Genomic DNA, 22500 nt, shown 5'->3' with positions numbered 1-22500 from the left:
AGGAAGAGGAAGGGAAAAAAGAAGAGGAGGAAGAAGGAGGGAAAAAAAGATGGAAGAAACAATCTTTTGTAAACAAGATAAAAAAATTTACCTTCAGAGGAAACAAAGGAATTTCAAGCAGTTAGAGAGAGAGAGAGAGAGAGAGAGAGAGAGAGAGAGAGTAAACACCACCACCACCATCACCACCACCATCAACAGCAATAAAGACTTATAATACCACCACAATCACCGCTTCGCCACAAACACACGCCATAACACATCTACCACAATATATTTCCTCCTCCTCCTCCTCCTCCTCCTCCTCCTCCTCCTACTCCTATCAGACGCCGCGAGCTTTGTTCAAGACTTGCGAGGGAGGCTGGGGATTTGTAGCAAATTAATGTCGGAACCAAGATGGCGGCTTTACTCCAAGTTCACTAATGATAATGGTCCCAGAGAGCCGAGGTGATGGGAGGGAGAGAGCGCGGCGCCACAAGACACCAACCTTTCCCATTACCTTCAGTTCGCTTCATTACTTCCCCATTCCCGGCTATACACCAAAAAAAAAGACACTTATGGTCACAGAAACTCAGTGCAGAAGCTTCCTAGATGATTTGAAGCCTCGAAATGCAACACAGGGCTTCTTTTTGGGCAAGGGAAGTGATGTTTTGAAGCTTGGATGGAGTGACGAGCGAAGCATTACGGGAGGCGATGGCGGACGGCGGGCGGATTCTCAGGAAGGATTCGTCTGGATGTCTACTTTACAACAACTTACCGAGGCTTTGTTTCAATTAATTGCCTCCTCTCCTCCTTTTTACCGCCGCGCCAAGATGGAACATGAAAATTAATTGTGGGAGGCAAGAAGAAGAGGAGGAGGAGGTGGTAGTGGTGGTGGTGGTGCTGGTGCTTGAGGAAGAGGAGGAGGAAGAGAAGGAAAGCTAAAGAACATGAAAATTAATTGTAATGTAAGAGGAGGATAAGGAGGAGGAAGAGGAAGAATTGTTCGTAGTGAGGAGTAAGAGGAAGAAGAGGAGGAGGAAGACGAGAAAGAGGAAGAAGAATGAAAGGCAAAGAAACGTGAAAATTAATTGTGATAGAAGGAGGAGGAGGAGGAGGAGGAGGAAAGAAAGTGAAGAGGACGAGGAAGAAGAGGAAAAAGAGGAATTAAGGAAAGCTAGTAAAAGAATACGAGAGAGAGAGAGAGAGAGAGAGAGAGAGAGAGAGAGAGAGAGAGAGAGAGAGAGAGAGAGAGAGAGAGAGATGGACAAATTACGTCTCTCTCTCTCTCTCTCTCTCTCTCTCTCTCTCTCTCTCTCTCTCTCTCTCTCTCTCTCTCTCTCCACAGCGCCTTCTGCTTGAGTGTCAAGTGTTGATGCACAGACGGCGCCCTCCACGATAAGAGAGAGAGAGAAAGAGAGAGAGTGTGTGTGTGTGTGTGTGTGTGTGTGTGTGTGTGTGTGTGCGTGTGTGTGTGTGTCATCCTCCACATTATATTAAGTGATGTTATCTTTCCTCTCCTCCTCTCATTACCATTGCCTCCTCCTCCTCCTCCTCTCACCCCTGCTTCCCTCACCCTCCTCACTTTTCTCCCATTTCTCCCCTATGTACACCACCCGTCCTTTCCTCCCTTCCTACCCTTCCTCCCTCTCCCCTCCCATCTCCCGTGTCCCCTCTCACACCTCCCCTCCTCTCTCCCCTCTCTAAAGCCCCGAAGAGCCGTCCGGGGTTAGCTTCCAATGGTCCCGCAAATAAGCCACTTCGTGTGTCAATATAATGAAAACTGATATAATCTGAGGCCGGGAGGGGACCAACGCCGCCTTCCTTCACCCTCCCTGCCCACGTCACCCGCCTTGTCCCTCCCCCAACGCCGCACCGCCTCTACTTTCCAAAGGCTATAGTTGAAGTGACACGGATTTTCAAGGGTGTTTTTACGGTTCTAGTGACAGGTTAACAAGGTTTCTGTTTTACTGATAGAAGAAACAGTCTTGATGAAGCGACTAATCACTCTATGACCTTGGAAAAAAAAATTGTCGTGAGAGAGCAAAGCGTTTCAGAGAGAGAGAGAGAGAGAGAGAGAGAGACGTATTCAGAAGCGCTTTGCTCTCTCACCGCTACTGTTTTGCTTGGCCACAGAGACGACTGTTTTAGAGTTTAGGAGTTTTAGAGTGAAAATTTATCTAGATAACTTATTATTATAGTTCCAGTGTTTATGAATGGACGTACACACTAACATATCTATACAGATCTATTTTTTATGCTTTCCAATGGAGGTATACACTTAATATTTATCTAGGCACTATTGTTATGGTTCCAATGTTTAACACTTCGTGCCTTACGCCTCAATCGTCAGTTCCCAGCCAGGCCACCTCTCATAGCTAAACATCCACGTTATTTCACGATCATTTCGCTGCTAAAACGCATTAAATATCTAGAAACTATTAATACACAAACATTTATTCTCAATTTGTCAAAGTTCCTTGAGACACGGGGGAGATATTTGCAAATTTATCCCCTCGAGGCGAAATCAGGGCGGAACTCGCTCGTAGGGGTGGGCAGGGTCCCTCTGGTTGCGGGGGGTGGGAGGGTATATGTAGAGGTGGAGGGGAGTAAAAGGAATGGGAGGTGACAGGGTGGCTGGAGAGGGGGGTAAGGTTTTAAATGCTTATCGCTGCGAGAATTATATCTTTTTGTGTTTATTTCCTAGCAATGAAGACGTTCCTATCTGTATGTTACCAAAGAATTGTGCAACTTTTAAATGTGTATCAAATTATGTCAGTCAGTCTCCAGAAAACGTCGTTCCTACGTAGTAATTGTAAATTTTTGTTGTAATGATATTGACATCTGATGTCCATATAATAATGCGTTATGTTTCGACCGTTTGCATCTTTTTAGTTTATCAATATACGAAAAAAAATAGTCAATATTTAGAAAACTTTTGCAATACAACAATAGAATAAATAGATAAGAACACATGGAATTCCCTAAGATATCTATTGGAAGTTACATTGAGTTTAGCCAGCCTCTGAACGTAATTTTTGAACGAGAAACTGAGATTTTGCTGATTTTCGTAGTATTTTAATACAATCTGGTGTGTTTATATAGGAGACAAGTGTTATCCCACTACGGCATGTGAAGTTTACTCCATGAAACGAATACATTTTGTTTACTGAACTGTTTTACATGTAATCAGATCCAATTATTAAAACAACAATCATTATAGACTAATATCTTTGGACAAAAACGTTTAGTTTGAGCGATACGATAAGAAAAGACACTGGGTACGAAAATATTCACTTGGAGATGAGAAAAAGGCTGTGACGTCTTCAGTAATAGACAATAGAATGCTGACACTTAAAGGATCGCAATAACTAAAGAGCATCATTACTAAAGTATCAGAGACTTTCAATATGGATTGGAACTTATTACTTTGATTGTTTACTGAAGATATTTTTATTTCATGTTTATTTCCTGCACAATAGCATTTGTCATCTCCGGAAAATTAAGTTCAAAAGAAGAAAAAGGATGTTATAATAGTAATATATAATAGGATCAGAGAGCAAATCAAGAGGCACCAAAAGGGTCACTGGTTTATTATCGTATCTTTAGAGCCTGTTAAAAGCGTTGAATCAAATTATCCCAAGACTAATTAAAACACTTGAAAACCCCAGAAACTTCCAGTAGAGCCTGTAAAAGCGTTGAATAACTGTTAAACTATCCCAAGACTAATGAAAGCACCCTTGAAAACTCCAGAAATTTACATCAGAGTTTGCTAAAATAGTAGAATCATTGTATCAATATAGAATCATTAGAACCATTTAAAAATATGCAGTCCCTGCTAAACTACTGGTCATGAGAACACCCTAGAAGAAGCAAAACTTTCATTGGAGCCTGTTAAATGTAAGGCAGCAGGCGGCACAAACGAGAACACTGCCCAGACTTGCCAGCAAAGATCATTTAAATCACGTAGGGGCAGGAATAGTGCTGGGAGGCCGAAGCAAGCAGAAATCTATGTAGTTAATTTTAGGCTTCGTACAGGCAGTTAATTAAGCATCTTTCTCTTTACTTGTCACAGGAATAAGAAAAATAATAATAATTTCTAGCTGCAGTGAATTAAGCATCATTCTCTTTACTTGTTCCATGGATGAAGATAATAATTTCTAGTTGCTGTGAATTGAGCATCTTTTTCTTTATTTATCTTTTTCTTTACTTGTCCCAGGGATAAAGAAAAAATAATAATTATTATTATTTTTTTAAGACATTTGAAGTTATACAGTGCAGTATATATATATATATATATATATATATATATATATATATATATATATATATATATATATATATATATATATATATATATATATATATATATATATATAATGTTTAGATAATTTTGGAATATTTTTTTTGTTTCAATAGTTGAGAGGGAAGCCAATAATTTCACTAACACCACTTAAAGAGAGACCCAGATGTACTGTGGTATTTAGGTGGAAAAGTATGTAGAAAAAGCTTTGTAGATCCAAGAGATCAGAAAGTGTGGATTATTTCCGAGACAGGCTGGTCTGTGGGGAGCCGGATCTTACACCAATGTAGCTACATAAAACATCTTTAATTTCAACATTTCAGCACAGAGAATATGCCATTATCAAGCAGCTGTAGACGAAAAACAGCATGAGAGACTATTAAAGATAAAACAAGGGATTTAAAAATTATTCAAGATGTAAAGAGGGCACATAAGAACAAAATTTCTCCCCGAACTTAACACCCAGTCAGCCTGCCCTCTTTATAAGTTTTGAATAATTTTTAAATCCCTTGGTTTATATATATATATATATATATATATATATATATATATATATATATATATATATATATATATATATATATATATCACATGCTGTTATTTGTCCACAGCTCCTTGATAATGGCATAGTCTCTGTGCTGAAGTGTTGATTAGATCAAAGAAAATGAGGAAAGCCAATATTTCACAAAGTGAGAGCTCAAGACATGAGGCATTGACTGGCAGGAAAGTACAGAAAAAGCTTATTAGATCCAGTAAGTATAGTATGAAGAATAGCTTAGCAGATCCAGGAGATAAGATAGTATTGATTAGGTTACATCAAGTGAGGAAAGCCAATATTTCACACAGAGAGAGCTTAAGAAACATTTGAGGCATTGAGACTGATAGAAAAATATGTGGAAAAAAGCTTATTAGATCCAGTCTGTAGAAAAAGCTTAGCAGATCCAGAAGATAAGAAACAGTGCTGACGGGGTTAAGGAAAGTGAGGAAAGCCAGGATTTCACAGAGCTTAAGAGACATTTGAGGCATTGAGACTAATAGAAAAACATAAAAAAAGCTTATTAGATCCAGTATGTAGAAAATGCTTACTGGATCCAGGAGATAAGAAAGATAGTAATGACCGAATTAATTGAGGGAGGCCAACATTTCAGACCTTAAAAGACAGATACATTGTGGGATTCAGACTGGTAAAAAAGTATAGAGAAAAACATTAGCACATCCATATGCAAACACTTCACTGGCAGGAGTTAACCTTTTCACTGTATCATCAATAAAAAACACTGCAAAATCTTAACAAACATGTAAAATCTTAACAAACATACCAGAAAGGAAAATAATGGATTAAATGTATAGATTCTCCAATATTTAATCACTGCAATGTTTAGATGTGACAAGGTTAACCCTGTGACTGCTACTGGTACATCTCCATTACCAATCACTGTGAGACATCTAATCTTTAAACTGGGTAGAAATTGTTAAATCTATTCTTTTCCATTGCTTGCTTACTTTTAGATGCTTATGAAGACTAAATACATTGCTTCTGGTGCTGCTAAATGTTTTGCATCACAGTGGTTTGTGATGAAGGAATGATGCACAAAATAGTGAATGAGTTAAGATATAAACAGTGAGGTACTTAGTCAGGCAGTGAAGATTAAAAGAAGCTTAGTAGATCCAGCAAAAGACACACAGCATACATTGAGCAGAGTACAGATACAAGGATTAAAAAATAACCATCTTAGGAATGATGTATGAAATAGCAGTGAATGAGTTACGAGAGACACAGTGAGGTATACAGATAGACAGTAAGAGACACAGTGAGGTATACAGACAGGCAGTAAAGTTGAATAGAGGCTTAGCAAAAGACACCCAGCATACATTGAGCAGAGTACAGATACAAAGGTCATCCCAGGAAGACCATGTCAATACATAAGCTAGTACAGGTTAGTGGTGAGTGAATTAGCAGTCACCACCACCAGGTCAGGTCAGACAGCAGAGGGCCGACACAAGACTGTGGGAGTGTCATGCATGTTGTACGGTAGCCTGTGATGGGTTGCATAACGGGCAGGAATACTGTTGACCCATGACACTGAAATCCATAAGGCACTGGCACTGTCATCATAGTACATGGGATGACACTCAACACTCCACCACTTGCTTCATTCACTCACAGCTGCATCTTTCACAGCATGACATTCTCACTTAGACTAACTGAAAAAATACAGTTGCTCTCACACACACACACACACGAGCGCAATTTTAATTTTAATCCCTCTACCAAGACTTATTAACCTGAAAAAGCAATTCTTCATTGAAATAACAGCACAATTTCCATTCTAACTCCTCTAACAAGGCTCATTAACCTGAAAAAGCAATTGTTCAGATATACAACAGCACAATTTTCATTCTAACTTCTCTACCAAGACCTGAAAAAGCATCTCCTCATTCAAAGAACAGCATAATTTTCACTCTAACTCATCTAGCAAGAATTATTAACCTGTAAATGCAATTGTACACCCATATAAGAGTGCAGTTTCCATTCTAACTCCTCTACCAAGACTAATAATTATACAACCTGAAAATGCAACTCCTCACTTACAGCACTAGTCATAAATATTGGACCCTCTGGTTGCAGGATGTCACTGCATCCCTCAGCTTCACACCACTGATAGCCTTCCCTCAGCATGCCTTGGGGTTTGTTGGAGAGCAGTAACCTGCCACAACTTTTTCCACATTCTGGCATATTACTGAGCAATAACATTTGGTTTTCATTCTGTTTGCCAATGTGCCTAAAACAAGAGTATTATTCATCTGATACTATTGCACAGATGGTGAGCCTCAAGGAACCAGATCATTCAGTGAGAGAAACAACTGAGCAGTTGGCAGCATCCAGGACAAGTCAAACGTTGGTCACGGCAGCTCAGGGAGGAAGGTAATAGCGACATGCCTCAACCCTAAAAAACTGTCTGGGAACCCCTGGAAAACAAATAAGAGGGTTGTTACTGTTTCAACATGTGCAGTGGAGTCTGATGTCAATACCACCAAATGCTTAAAGACAGTAACAGCCCTCTGGGGGGGCCAGACCATTTTTGAGTATCAGGCATATCACTATTCCCTTCCTCCCTGAACTGCTGTGACCAATGCTTGACTTGTCCTTGATACTGCCAACTCTTCAGTTATTTCTCTAACTGGATGACCTGTTTCCTTGAGATCCATGATCTGCACAATAGTCTCTGATGAATAATCTTTTGATTTAGTCATATTAGCAAACAGAATAAATTACTACAAGATAATATTGCGAAATTATATGCCAAGATGCGGAAAAAGTTGTTGCAGGTTACTGCTCTCCAACACACCCCAAGGCACACTGAGGAGAGGGTATGAGTGGCATGAAGCTGAGGGATGCAGTAATGTCTGGGCAGGGGTTAATACTTTAGGCTAAAATGGTTCACTCTCAAGAGGACCATGCTCTCTTCACCGTAAGTATCTGCTCCCAGGCCGGGGGGGTCCAATACTTATGACTAGTACTGTATACAACAGCACAATTTTCATTCTAACTCCTCTAGTAACAATTATTAATCTGAAAATGCAACTGCTCACACAAACAAGAACAAAATTTTCATTCTAACTCTTCTACCAAGACTTATTAACCTGAAAAAGACTCCTCATTCAAATAACAGCACAACTTTCATTCTGACTCCTCTAGCAACAATTATTAAATTGAAAATGCAATTGTTCACCCATACAATAGCACAATTTCCATTCTAACTTATCAAACAATTAGTAACCTGAAAAAGTGATTCCTCATTCAAATAACAGCATAATTTTCATTCTAACTCCTCTAGCAACAATCACTAACCTGAAAAAGCATCTCCTCACACACAAAGGCCCGCCACATATCAATCGGACAACTTCCTGTAGCTTCCCTTACTTTCCTATGCCCTTATAACCACACAGACTGCTATTGTTACATCCTTAAGCTAAACCAGATACCCTGACAAACAACTCCAGACACGTATAGAAATCCCTCAAAGTTTTCAAGCACTGCACTTCATGACACCTCCATCACATGAAAATAACCACATAGACTGCATTATAATACCCCTAACAAGATTTAATACCCTGACAAGCAGCTGTAGACACATATAACAAAGAAATCTCTGTAAATTCACAAGCACTGCATTTCATGACACCTCCATCACATGACTTAAACTGAAGAAAGCAAAACACACACACACACACACACACACACACACACACACACACACACACACACACATTTCATACATCAACACCTTAACAAAACCTGATGCATTGAAGACAAGCCAAGTCTCTAATACTCAAAGCATCTACCTTGCAAGAACTGCCTTACAAATACAGCTTAGTCCATTCTAAAACCCTCTATTTGACAGCAATGGCTTTTAAATGAGGCTTGATCATCAGGAAGAGCAGCTTGGTGAGGGGCGCATAGAACTTCTCAGCCTCAACCTTAGAGAACCCAGCAGAGTCCAGGGCGGAATGGAAGTCACGGTTGAGGCAGCAGCCGTCAAACAGGAAGGGCCAGATGCCGCTGACAGACAAGAACTCTTGCAGGACACTTCTTATCCAGTACTTGTCTGGGTTAAACTCCTTGATGTGCTCCAGAATGTACAGCTTGCCACCCTGAGAGAAGGTTTACTGTGTCACAATCTAAACTAATCAACCAACCAATTTAAAACTTCTTGATATATCTTAGAATGTACAGTCTGCCACCTAAAAGAAAGATTTGCTGTGTCATAACCCAAACCAACCCCATCATACACATATTCCTGTACATAGTAAGCTGATCTAACAAGATAGTCAGATCATGTTAAATTTCTTGGTTAGTCTAACAAGATAATATTCAATTCCTTGATATATCTCAGAATGTACAGCTTGTCCCCCTATGAGAAAGATTTACAGTGTCAAAACCCAAACCAACCTCATTAGACGTGTAAAGAAAGGGTTAATTTGACAAGGTAATGTTAAACTCCTTGATATATCCCAGAGAAAGGTTTAGTGTTATGCCCAAACTTACCCCATTAGATGCACACTCCTTTATATAATAATGGCTTAACAAGATAATCTGAATGAGGATGATAGGAAGAGATAGGTAGGGATGTTTCATAAAGGGAATGCCACGTGTAGGTCTGATGGCTTCTTGTAGCTTCCCTTATTTTTTTTCTTTTTTTTTCTGATGTGTCTGTTATGGGACTCACAGGACAAAGAAAGTGAGTGATGTCCATGTGAGTGTGTGGTACCTTGTCTGGGCCGTCCCATGTGGGATTGCCAGCCTGGTATACAGATAGATAGATAGATAGATACCTCTCCTTATTCTATAGTAAAGCAAGACTCAAACATGCAAGGGGAACTAAAAACCATCCTACTTACAGGGACAAGAACCCGCACAACGTTTTTCAGGATCTGGTGTGCATCGCCAACGCTACACAACACCAGTGTCACCACCACCACATCCACGCTGCTGTCTGCCACACCTGTCATCTCCTCCCCTGTGGAACCAACAGTACTTAGCTCTTCTGCCACTCTTAAGCTGTGTCATGTGAGACTTGTACAGGTGCTAAGTGAAGGGAATTTTGATGGAGTTTTGTTTGGTGGTAGATTACTAGGGGTAATTTTGATAAGTTTGACTAGTTAATTAGGTGTCTGTTGTATTGTACTAATGTGTGTGTGTGTGTGTGTGTTATTTTGTTAGAAATTATTGTTACCATGAAGTACAAATGCAAGCACAACACACTGATGTTCTTGTCTTTTCCCTAATAAACAAAAAAAGAGGCAAGAAGTTTTTTGGTTACCTTGTAATACTGAAAGTCAAATAAGACACTGTATCATAATTATATGACCTACATTCTGAAAACAATCACACAACGATGAAAACAATCACGGGAAGAAAATAACACCGCACTGGCTAAAGGGAGCCAGGATGCAGAAGACGCATCCTCATATAGAGTACAAGATGCACAAGAACATAGTAGACACATCCTCGTGTTGAAGAGGTTAATGGTACTCGAGGCAATGAGTGTACATCATCACCATACAAGGAACACAATGTACTAGGCTGCCTTATATTATATTAAGAGACGAGAATTGCCGGCCTGGTATAGGGATAAAATGCACTATAACTCAGATAATTCATAATCAAGGAAAGATATGAAATTTAGTAATGAAAGGATTAAAATACATAGGGATGATGTAAAGAAGAAAAAATTGTTAAAAAGAATAACTTTTGCAATTTCTAACCAGTAGAATGCTTAAATGTGGCTGTAGAACAAGAAAATGTGTCTCAGAGTGGTTCATAATCAAGGAAAGATGTAAAAATTAGCAATGAATGAGCTAACAGATAAAACCAAATAGCAGTGAAATTTTTAAGAGATAAAATGTGCTATAACTTGTAATCCAGGCCAGCTCCCACCACCCGAGCCTCACCTGTGGTAATAAGAATCTCCTCCGAGTGAATGTTTGGGAACTTCTTTCTGTTTTCATCGTAGTACTTTGCAAAGTGAGGGTTTGGGTCCACCACAATGAGGTGGCTTCCATCTGGGTAGTACTGGAAGTTGACGCCTGACAGATGAGAGGAAAAAGAAAGTAGAAAATAATAAAAGCAATGCCATATACGTTAACATTCAGAACATTATGACTTTGTGCCTCAAATTTGAGCAGATGAGTGAAAGGAGAGAGAAAGAGAAATATAAAATAGTGAGTTTTTTTTTATATTCACTCAGTAAATAAATGGTTAGACAGGAAGAAAGATGAATAATAAATGAAGAGGGTTTGTTATTCATTCTCTAAATAAATTAATGGAAAGAGAAATTTAATATGATCTAACTCCTTAAAAGAGAAGTTTATATGATACACTAATTTATGCAACTTTAATACCTAACCCTATCACTTCCTTAAAAGACAAGTAAATCTTATATATAATCTGACTCCTTAAAAGTCAAGTGGATGTAATATACAGCACTAGTCATAAGTATTGGACAATCCTGGGTGGGGGAACCAATATTTATGGCAAAGAAAGCATGTTCTCCTTGAGAGTGAAGCATTTTAGCCAAAATTATCAGACCCTGCAACGAAGTCGCTGCATCCCTCAGCTTCCTGCCACTGACTCATAGCCTCCCCTTGGCGTGCCTTGATGCACGTTAGAGAGCAGTAACCTGTATTATTGTGCAATAACATCATGTGATAATTTATTCTGTTTGCTGATACACCTAAAACAAAAAGAGTATTCATCTGAGACTATTGTGCAGATCATGAGCCTCAAGGAAGCAGGTCATTCAGAGAAGTAGCTGAGCAGTTGGCAGCATCCAGGACAAGTCAACCATTGGTCATGGCGGTTCAGGGAGGAAGGGATTCGTGATGTGTCTGAAACTTAAGAACCACCTGGACATCCCAGAAGGCTGTTACTGTCTTAAAGCATCCAGTGGTCTTGACATCAAACTCCACTGCACACGTTAAAATGGTAACAACCCTCTTTATTTTCTTCCAGGGGCACCCAAACCATTTTTTAGATTGAGGCATCTCACTATTCCCTTCCTCCTTAAACTGACATGACCAACAGTTAACTTGTTCTGATGCTGCCAACTGCTCAGTTATTTCTCTAACTGAATGACCTGCTTCCTTGAGGCCCATAATCTGCACAATAGTCTCAGATGAATACTCCTTCCTTTTAGGCTTATTAGCAAACAATGAATTACCAAAAGATGTTATTAAACAATAATATGCCCAGATGCAGAAAAAGTTGCTGCAGGTTAATGCTCACCAACATGCCCCAAGGTGCACCAAGGGGAGGCTACGAGTGGCGTGAAGCTGAGGCATGTGGTGACATCTAGCAGGGGCTGATACTTTTGGTTAAAATGGTTCACTACTAAGAGAACCATGCTTTTTTTCCACCATAAGTATTGGACCCCCCAGTCAGGGGGTCCAATACTTATGACGAGTAATCTAATCTATTTCTTTAAGAGACGAGATAAATTTAACATAACATAATAACACAAAAAAAAAATAATCTACCTCCTCAAAAGACAAGTTAATATGATGCATCATTTACTGTAAACCCAGTACCTCTCTATTCCATTTCCTTAAAAGATGGCAAGTAAATAATTGTAAACCCAGAACCTCTCTATTTCATTTCCTTAAAAGATGGCAAGTAAATAATTGTAAACCCAGTACCTCTCTCTATTTCATTTCCTTAAAAGATGGCAAGTAAATATAGTAAGTTAATATGATGCACCACTTCTTGTAAATCCAATATCTCTCTCTCTATCTCTCCCACGACACCAGAACACACAGTCTCAGCTCATAAACCAAGTACCTGTCTCTATCTCTTCCACAAAACCAGAACACACACAGTCACCTTGTAAACCCAGTACCTCCCTCTCTCTATCTCACAGTTTCACCTTGTCAACCCAGTACCTGTCTTTATCTCTCCCACAACACCAGAACACACACACAGTCTCCCCCCTGTAAATCCAGTACCTCTCTCTCTCTCTCTCACACACACGCACACAATCTCACCTGTACCAACGCCAATCTCCAGTATCTTGATTCCTTTCTTCTTCCGAAGTTCAGGGTCATGGGATGTGATGCTGCTGAGGCTGGAGAAAAAGTCCTTCTTGAGCTCTTCTATCTTGGGGTCCATATCCTTGTTGATGTAGTGCATGAGGAAGGCAAACCATCTGCAGAGAGAGAGAGAGAGAGAGAGAGAGAGAGAGAGAGAGAGAGAGAGAGAGAGAGAGAGAGAGAGAGAGAGAGAGAGAGAGAGAGAGAGAGAGAGAGAGAGAGAGAGAGAGAGAGAGAGAGAGAGAGAGAGAAATAAGAATAGTTTATCATGTTTTTTTCTAATTTCATGCATAAGAATAAGAATTCATCAAGCTTTTTTTTTATTTCATGCACAAGAATATGAATAATTTACCATGTTTTTTTTTATGCATAAGATGATGAATTTATCATTTTCTATTTCATGCATGAAAGTAAGAATATGTCATCTTTTATTTCATGCATGAGAATAAGAATTTATGATATTTATGTTTTACTTTATGCACAAGACAAAGAATCTACCAATTTTTTTTTTATTTGAAACAAAAGAAGGAGACAAAGTATTTTTCAACTTCACCTTCTCATGGACAAAAAAAATGAAGAATTAATTAACTTTTTATTTCAATTTTCATGCCGAATGACCAAGTAAACACAGACCTAAGGTACCAGTGTGCCAAGGAGACAATGGCCCAGTATGTCATACCCTCAGCCCATTCCACTACCACTAAACACCACATCAGGGCCATCCCTCCCTAAATGCAGAACAAGCACTGTGCATAGAGCCTCATCTTCCATGGAGGGCCACATTTTGTGCAAGGGGATGCATTAGTGCTATTGTGAGGCATATGTAGAGCACCAAATCAGTACATTTGTTACTACTAATAAAGGCTGTCAAGTTATATGGCATGTTGTTATAAGGTCATTTTGTACCTATGATACATTTGGGATGGGGAGAGGTGGGGGGGGAGGCCCTCCAAATAAAATTTTGCTTAGCGACCCAATTTGGTCAGGGGCAGCCCTGCACCACACCTTCTACCTTCCAGTCCGTAATCACACCTGTGGACACCCACCCTGTCCCCTAACAAGCCCTACTCTCCACTTGCAGCATCCATCTTCCATGCCACAACCACGGCCTCTCAGTCTGGAAGGTTGATTTGACTGAGGGCTGACGTGACACCAAGGGAGATGTTCTTGAGATGCTTAGGAGGTGCTACAGATGCTGTCAAGTAACCGGGAGTGAAGTTTTCATCATCCTGGGACTTGAGATTGGAGGAGGATATGGAAAATAGCTGAGCTGCCACCAATGAGGACAAAGCTGCCTCAACCTCTGCCTTCGGCCTTCTCACTTCTCTTGCTCTTCTCAAATCGCATCCAACTCTTCCTCCCCACTGTCATGAGATCAGAGCCAAAGAGATGCAGGAGGTGACATCCTTGTGCTGCATTTGGTAAAACACACAATTCTCTTTGATAGTCACCTACACCACAGTGTCACCAGCTCTGATGTAAGAGGTTATCAAAAGGGTCCTGGAAAATCCTCACCTGCATGTCACCTCTGTTGCCTCATTTTGGCTCTTCTTGACATTCTGGTGTTCCCACATTGGCTTCTCCAGGAATAAAACCACTGGGTAAGGATCATTGCCCTCATCCAGGTGGAGTGTCAGGTAGGTCTTTTTGAAACTTTTCACGAAAGGCTGGTTCTGCTCAGGTGAGAGAACTGTGACATGCAAAGTGCATCACCTTGCATCAGAAGCCAGGCTGTTGAGAAAAACTGAAGGAGACTCTCTAATGACCACCAGTCCAGTGCACCTGGTGCTGAGGATGCCACCAGCCAGAGACAAGCCAGACAGTGTTTGCACCACCTTTAAACATGCATGAAACTATCCACATTTTGGCAAAGTGAACAGGCACAGAGAGTAGAATAAAACTTTGTGGATGCACTTCATGGAAACTTTTAAACTAACAAGTATTTATGAACAGAACAACCCACACACCTGCCTTCACACCCCCAGCAGGCCCCTAACCTCAGCCCTGGACATACCCACTTCCTGCACCCTAGCGAGCTACTACTTCCCACTTCCAGCATCCACCTTGCAGCCCTCCAAGCCCCTAAACCCACCCCTGGATCCACGCCCCCTGCCCCTCGCCCCCCAGCAAGCCCCTAATGACATCCCGTGGCCCGCCGCCCCAGCACAGTGTGGCCGTACCTGTGTCTGAGATCGCTGCCCTTCATTTTGAGGACCCACAGCAGCAGAAGGGACGCCAGTAGGTAGGGAAGGTAGTAGGATATCCATTGGGCGATGACATGGTCTATTTCCGCCATGGTGAGAGGAAGAGGGCAGTGAGAGGGGGAGGGAGGAATGAAGCTGAGCCGTTCTCCTCTGTTTATACGGGCCGAGCAACGAGCACACCTCGACCCCTCGCCTTGATCCTGATCACGGGGCACGGCTGACGCACGCAAGCACTCAGGAACGCTTTGCTCTCTCACCACAACTGTTGTCAAAGGCCACAGAGATGATTAGCAGAGTTCCCAAGAGTGTTTCTGCAGTTAATAATTTGAAATGTTGTTAATCTGTCACTAAAACGGTAAAAAAAAAAAAAAAATTAAAAACTCGTATAGCTTATTATAAACCTGTATTCTGAAACGCTTTACTATCTCACTACAGCTTTCGAAGGTCACAGGGATGATAAGCCATGTTATCAAGAGTATTTTTCCTTATAATAATGTAGAAATCTTCGAAGGTCACAGGGATGATAAGCCATGTTCTCAAGAGTATTTTTCTTGATAATAATGTAGAAATCTTCGAAGGTCACAGGGATGATAAGCCATGTTATCAAGAGTATTTTTTCTGATAATAATGTAGAAATCTTATGTCACCACAACCATAAAAGAAATAATAAAAAATAAAATCCGTGTCACTTCAAAAGAGCCTTTTGAATATAGTGGATGCGCGGTGCAGTGTTTAAGAATATGGTCCTGAGATATTACATACGTAAATAAATTGACTAATTACTAAGTTTATTATTGCATATACGAAAAATATAACAAAGGAGAAGGACGGAGCACAATAATAGGGTAAAACATTCGCAGGAAGAAAATTACAATGCGTACAAGTTGTGAAATTTGTAAAAAGAAAATACATATGATGCATACGTACAAATACTGAAAAGTAGCTAACTGGTGCCAGCCTGTGTGGTGCCCATTCATTACACGTGAAGTACTGGCCAAAGAGACGGCAAGACACATCGCATCACCATCCGGGAACTATTATCTAACTGAAATACCCAAGAAGCTGAGAAGACAAAGGATCTAATATACAGAATCTGAAAAACCTTTAACCCTTTGACAGCCACTTTCCCTAATTACCACTCTGAAACGTCTTTTACTTGTTCTAAAGGCATATCCAATCTTTAAACTAAGTAGAAATTGCAAAACGTATTATTTTTCACCCTTAACTTTCTTGTAAATGCTTATAAAGATGTCATACATTGCATATGGTGGTGATAATTGTCTCGTATCAAAATGACAGGCTTAAAAATCAAACAATCATCCACACGCAAGAAAAAATAAATAAATAAAAAGACTTGGAAGGTTAATAAGGTGACGTGATCTAATCTCTATACCAGTAGCTTGGGTAAGGAAACGTAAAGAAAACACACAGAAAGACCAGAAGTATCCACCACACTAGTTCCTACATTTAGTACAATATTCTTTCCAGAAACTCCTTGATTCACAGCCTCAGTCTTGTTCTGGATGCTACGTGACTCACGATTAGGGAAAATGGAGAACAGGCAGAGAAACAAAAAAAAAAAAAAAAAAAAAAAAAAATATATATATATATATATATATATATATATATATATATATATATATATATATATATATATATATATATATATATATATATATATATATATATATATATATGTATATATATATATATATATATATATATATATATATATATATATATATATATATATATATATATATATATATATATATATATATATATATATATATATATATATATATATCATACCACTTAATTTCTATATCACTACATTACATTCCCCAAAGAAACTGCCTCACTCATCCTTTCATTCGTCTCTCTAACACCATCATCTATTCCCTCCCTGTCTTCTCGCTCTTTCATTTTTATTATATCATAATTCAGTCAAAATCATTTGCACTATCTCGCTCTCTTTCTCGTGTCTCGCATATCTAATGGTATCAAGTTTGTGATGATTGACCAGAGTATACACTGTTAGTTCAGTACTGCAACTCATCTTTCTCAATCCTCTTATTCAAACAGGAACTCATTTGACTTTATAATGAAGATCATTCAGCGCATTTATTTCCACATAGTCATTCTCACTTTCAGATGAACTGCTAAATAATTCCTCCCAATTTCTCACCGTGACTCTCTCTTTCGCCACTAGTTGTCAGAATCTAAGCCAATGTCACAGTCATACTCTACTATCAAATGTCTCCAATCTCCCTATCTTGCCCCACACTACACTACTGTCATCAGACAGCACTGAGCCCACACATACCCACGCCTCGAATTAGACCGGGTGACCGCAACCTTGTCAGGGTAATGTGTGCTGCCCTCCACCAGTCCGCTATTAATGCCCCTGCAGCTGAATGTGACCCTGGCTTACCCCCACGGCGAATACCTCACCCAGTAGTCTCCTTCACACCAGCCTACAAAACAGATTCTCCAGTCCTACAGAAACACATAGCACTGGGGCCCTCGCCAGAGTGTATGCCTCCGTTCCCTCCGCGCACTGTTTCTACGTGGATGGATCCCTGAAGGCTGACGGAAGTGCGACGTGCGCCATGTACTCGCCCACTGTGGGGCAGCCAGGGCTAGGTGAATGGGTTAGCCGGAGACTGCCCAACCCACCGAGTACCACCTACTGTGAGATCCGTGGTCTCCTAGACGCTGTCATTCTCCTCACGGAGATGAGACTGAACGGCGTGGTGGTCTGTGACTTCCAGTCTGCCCTTCACTACCTCTCCTCTCCAAGACCTGCGTATGACTATGTCGTGACAAAGATAATGAATCAGCTAGCTACTGCTTGTGATCGCTCTCTGGTCATAAATTTTGCGTGGGTACCCTCTCACGTGAGACTGGCTGCCAATGACAAGGTGGACCGTCTCGCTCAGATTGCACGTGGCCAGGACTTGCCGCGGCTGCCAGCCGTTCCTTCCCTCCCGTGTTATAGAAAACTTGTATACTCAGCTACTCATATCTCAAAACATATTTAATATGACATGTTGTACACCAAGGTGAAGGTTAGGAAAAGGACTTACTAGCGAATCGTCGTCCCAGTCCCCTCCTGGTGCGGGTGACGCCAACACACTCGGGGTAGTATTCTGAAACGCTTTGCTCTCATCACTACTACTTTTAAAAGCCATAGAGATGATTAGTCGGGTTTTCAAGAATATTTCCCCATTTAATGACATGTATTGATAATTTGTCACTAGGACCGTGAAAACACCCATGTAACCCCAACAAGAGCATTTTGAAAGTAGCGGAGGTGCGGGCAGACGCGTTTCATGGCCTCCCTTACCACATCACAGTCGGTGGGGAAGGCAGACTGGAGTGCATGCAAGACCTGATGGCTTCATGCAGCTTTCCTTGAGTCAACACGTTGTTTTTAAGAGACTAGACAGAGCTGTGAATCAATGACACTCGCCTACTGACGACTTGTGAAAGAAATACAGCAATAATTACCTTCATGACTCACGAGGTTGGCTTCGTATGGTTGTAGTGTTGATGTTCCCTCTCCACGCCTCTTGTTGTTTGCGCCGCGGTGACCCAGTGGTCCTTGTGAGCCTTGGTGGAGTCTTGCGAGGCTATCACGGGCGTGGCGGCTGGCAGGTCCCCAGGCAGACTCAGGCAAAGCGTATGACAGCTGATTGCGTGCTGAGTGGACTGGTTTCCTCTCTCTCTCTCTCTCTCTCTCTCTCGGACCGTCTCACTCTGGGGACAGAATTAATATTATATAATTTCTTACTTATATTTAAGTTTCTTTTACTGCGTTTTCTTCGCTAAAATCAAGATGATATTTTTAAGATATGTTTTAGTGGCGACAATTGATGATGAAGTTAATTTTCATTCAACAATGAAACATCCTACTTTTCTTCTGAAGTTTCATCAATTCAGCAAAAAATATTAAGTTTCTGCTTCAGTTTAGAAGTTATCCTCTCTCTCAACATTACAAAGACTTAATCATACTAATTCACCTACATTTCCACTTTTCCTCTTAAATCTTCAATCATTTTCCTAATAATCATATGCTTTACTAAAAGTTATACCCTCTCTCTCAACATAAGATAAAAGAATACAAAATAAAACACTGAAATATAATAACTAACGTACATTCCCACTATTCCTCGTAAGTTTTCAATCAGGCTTCTGGCAGACACTTCTTTGGACCTGTTACGCTTTGAATCGCTTCTTACGTCTCTCTTCTTCGTCTTTCTCTACACCCATGGGTAATTATTTCTTATTGTCCACCACTTGGTCAGATTTTTTTTTTTTCTTGTGGCTTGTTATTTTCTTATTGGTCTCTGCCTCTTGTTAGTCCTAGTACTGTTCTTATTCCTCTGTCTTCTTCCTTCCTCTTTTCCCATTCCTCTTCGCCTATACTTCCCACCACTTGACTACCTAACTCTTGTCTTTGTGGCCTGTACGTCACACTAATGAAATGTTCCACAGGCTGATCGCGTGATGAGTGGACGCCGCTTCCCTCTCTCTCTCTCTCTCTCTCTCTCTCAAACCGTCTCACTCTGGGTACAAAGTGGTGTTTTATATATTTTCTTCACTTATATCTGTTTCTTTTACTGCGTTTTCTTCACATAAATTAAGATTATATTTTTCTGGTATATTTGAGTGGCAGAAACTAATAGAGAAGTGAATTTTCATTCAACAATGAAAAAAATATTCGACAGGCTGATCACGTGATGAGTAGAAAACGCCTCCCTCTCCCCCCCTCTCTCTCTCTCTCTCTCTCTCTCTCTCTCTCTCTCTCTCTCTCTCTGAGTACAAATTGGTGTTTCATGTATTTTCTTCATCTATATCTGTTTCTTTTACTGCGTTTTCTTCACATAAATTAAGATCATATTTTTCTGGTATGTTTGAGTAGCGGAAATTAACGAAGTTAATTTTCATTCAACAATGAAACAACAGTAGCAGCAGCAATTCCTACTTTTTATCATTAAGTTTCATCAGTTTAGCAAATTCAAAGTTTTATCCCTCGGTTTCAAGAAGTTATCCTCTCCCTTTCAACATTAAAAACACACTGAATCATAATGCGTCACCAATATTTCCACTTTTCTTCTTAAATCTTCAATCAGTTGACTCAAATCACCAATAATTTCATGCTTTACTAAATGTTATATCCAATCTTTCAATATGAAATAAAGATATACAAAATAAAACACTGAAACATATTAACTAACCTACATTCCCACTTTTTTTCGTAAGTTTTCAATCAGTAAACTCAGTTTCATGATGAGATATGTCTGTGAGAGTGGTGGTGGTGGTGGTGGTAGCGGTGATGGTGGTGGTGGAACATTCAAGCTTTCTCATCGAGACAAAGGGAAGAAGACAAGATGTAACCTCTGGGGCGGTTTTCAATTTACCTGCCCCGCCTTACCTCATCCCAGCCCTTCCCTGCCTCTCCCAGCCCCTCCCAGCCCTCACAAGCCCTTCCCAGTCTCCCCCCAGCCTCTCCTAGCCACTTCCAGCACCTCCCAGCCCTTCCCAGCCTTCACAATCCCCTCCCAGCCTCCCCCAGCCTCTCTCAACTACTCCCAGCCCTTCCCAGCCCTTTTCCAGCCCTTCCCAGCCCTTCCTAACCTCTCCCAGCCCTTCCCAGCCTCTCCCAGCCCTTCCCAGTTTCTCCCTGCCCTTCCCAGCCCTTCCCATCCTCTCCTAGCCACTCCCAGCCCTTCCCAGCCCTTCCCAGCCTCTCCCAGCCTCTCCTAGACACACCCAGCCCGTCCCAGCCCTTCCCAGCCCTTCCTAGCCTCTCCTAGCCCTTCCCAGCCCTTCCCAGCCTCTCCTAGCCACTCCCAGCCCTCCCCAGCCTCACCCAGCCACTCCCAGCCCCTCACGCCAGGCCAGGTAGGTCAGGGAGAGGAAGGGAGAGGAAAGGAGAAGAAGGAGAGGGCCGTAACAATGCCAAAGGGAGCAATAGTTGGTCAATACGGCATTTTTAGAGTGAGGTTAATGACTTGCAACATGGAAAGGTAAGATTGTGAAGGAAATATGAAACTGTTTTATCTCGCTATTGTTGTCTTTGTTGCGTCTACTACTACTACTACTACTACTACTACTACTACTACTACTACTACTACTACTATTGTTACTACTACTACTACTCTGTTTTCTTATTTGTCTAATATTATTTTGTTTATTTTAGTCAATGAATTTAGTTTTTTTATCCCTTTTCCTTCCATTTTTTTTCATATTTCTATTTCTATCACATCCTTTTCTTTCGTTTCTTTATATAACTCTTCCTCTTTTTTTCATCTCTTCCTCTCTTTTCCTTTTCCTTTTCTATCACATTCCTTTCTTCGTTCCTTTCTTCTTTCGTTTTTTCATCTATAACTTCTTTTATTATCCATTATTCTTCCGCCATCATAAAAAGAAGTCCCGTTAGGTTAGATTAGGTCAGGTTAGGTTAAGAGGACAGGGAATGCCCAAGGGAAAGCGTGTGTGTCTGTATGTCTGACTGTCTATTGGTTGACTGTCCAATGTCTGCCTATCGATCATTAAATATTCTCTCTCTCTCTCTCTCTCTCTCTCTCTCTCTCTCTCTCTCTCTCTCTCTCTGGTAACAGTAGTGGTGGTGGTGGTGGTAGTAGTAGTAGTAGTAGTAGTAGTAGTAGTAGTAGTAGTAGTAGTAGTAGTAGTAGTAGTAGTAGTAGTAGTAGTAGTAGTAGAACAACAACAACAACAACAACAACAACAACAACAACAACAACAACAACGACAATGACAAGGACAACAACAACAATAACAGCAACAACAACAGATAACTCACTGACTTACCGACTAACTGACTGACTGACTGACTGACTGACTGACTGACTGACTGACTGACTGACTGAATGAATGAATGAATGAATGAATGAATGAATGAATGAATGAATAAATGAATGACAAATTAATTACCCAACACAAAATAAGAGTAACAAACAAAAGGAGGAAGAGGAGGAGGAGGAGGAGGAGGACACACACACACACACACACACACACACACACACACACACACACACACACACACACACACACACACACACACTGATGACAGAGTTAATGATACAAAATGTGCGTAGGTGGAATAGAAATGCTATGATTAAACTCTCTCTCTCTCTCTCTCTCTCTCTCTCTCTCTCTCTCTCTCTCTCTCTCTCTCTCTCTCTCTCTCTCTCTCTCTCTCTCTCGGTTTAATTTTCCTCCTCTTTATTTTCGTGTTGTGATTACCTTCATTTGAGAGAGAGAGAGAGAGAGAGAGAGAGAGAGAGAGAGAGAGAGAGAGAGAGAGAGAGAGAGAGAGAGAGAGAGAGAGAGAGAATGAATGGGAGGACATGAAAGAGATAAAAAGATGGAAACAGATAAAAGGGATTGCAAGTTCTC

The 22500-nt window shown here is 40.6% G+C and overlaps 1 protein-coding gene across 1 annotated transcript; it reads right to left on the bottom strand.

Moving 5' to 3' along the window:
* Positions 1 to 5626: 5626 nt before the first annotated feature.
* LOC135091943 (thiol S-methyltransferase TMT1B-like) lies at positions 5627 to 18799 on the bottom strand. The gene is made up of 6 exons (XM_063989999.1): positions 18586 to 18799; positions 15049 to 15334; positions 12824 to 12984; positions 10736 to 10870; positions 9683 to 9801; positions 5627 to 8935 (listed from the first exon to the last, which is right to left on the bottom strand). Exons 2-6 carry the CDS (start codon positions 15162 to 15164, stop codon positions 8675 to 8677), a joined length of 792 nt encoding a protein of 263 aa, XP_063846069.1. The 5' UTR covers positions 15165 to 15334; positions 18586 to 18799; the 3' UTR covers positions 5627 to 8674.
* Positions 18800 to 22500: the final 3701 nt, after the last annotated feature.

The sequence above is a fragment of the Scylla paramamosain genome, chromosome 39 (genome assembly GCF_035594125.1).
Source record: "Scylla paramamosain isolate STU-SP2022 chromosome 39, ASM3559412v1, whole genome shotgun sequence".
In the NCBI taxonomy this organism is placed as follows: domain Eukaryota; kingdom Metazoa; phylum Arthropoda; class Malacostraca; order Decapoda; family Portunidae; genus Scylla; species Scylla paramamosain.
Note: the sequence above shows the minus strand (reverse complement) of the source record. Positions and strands in the feature narration are given on the sequence as shown.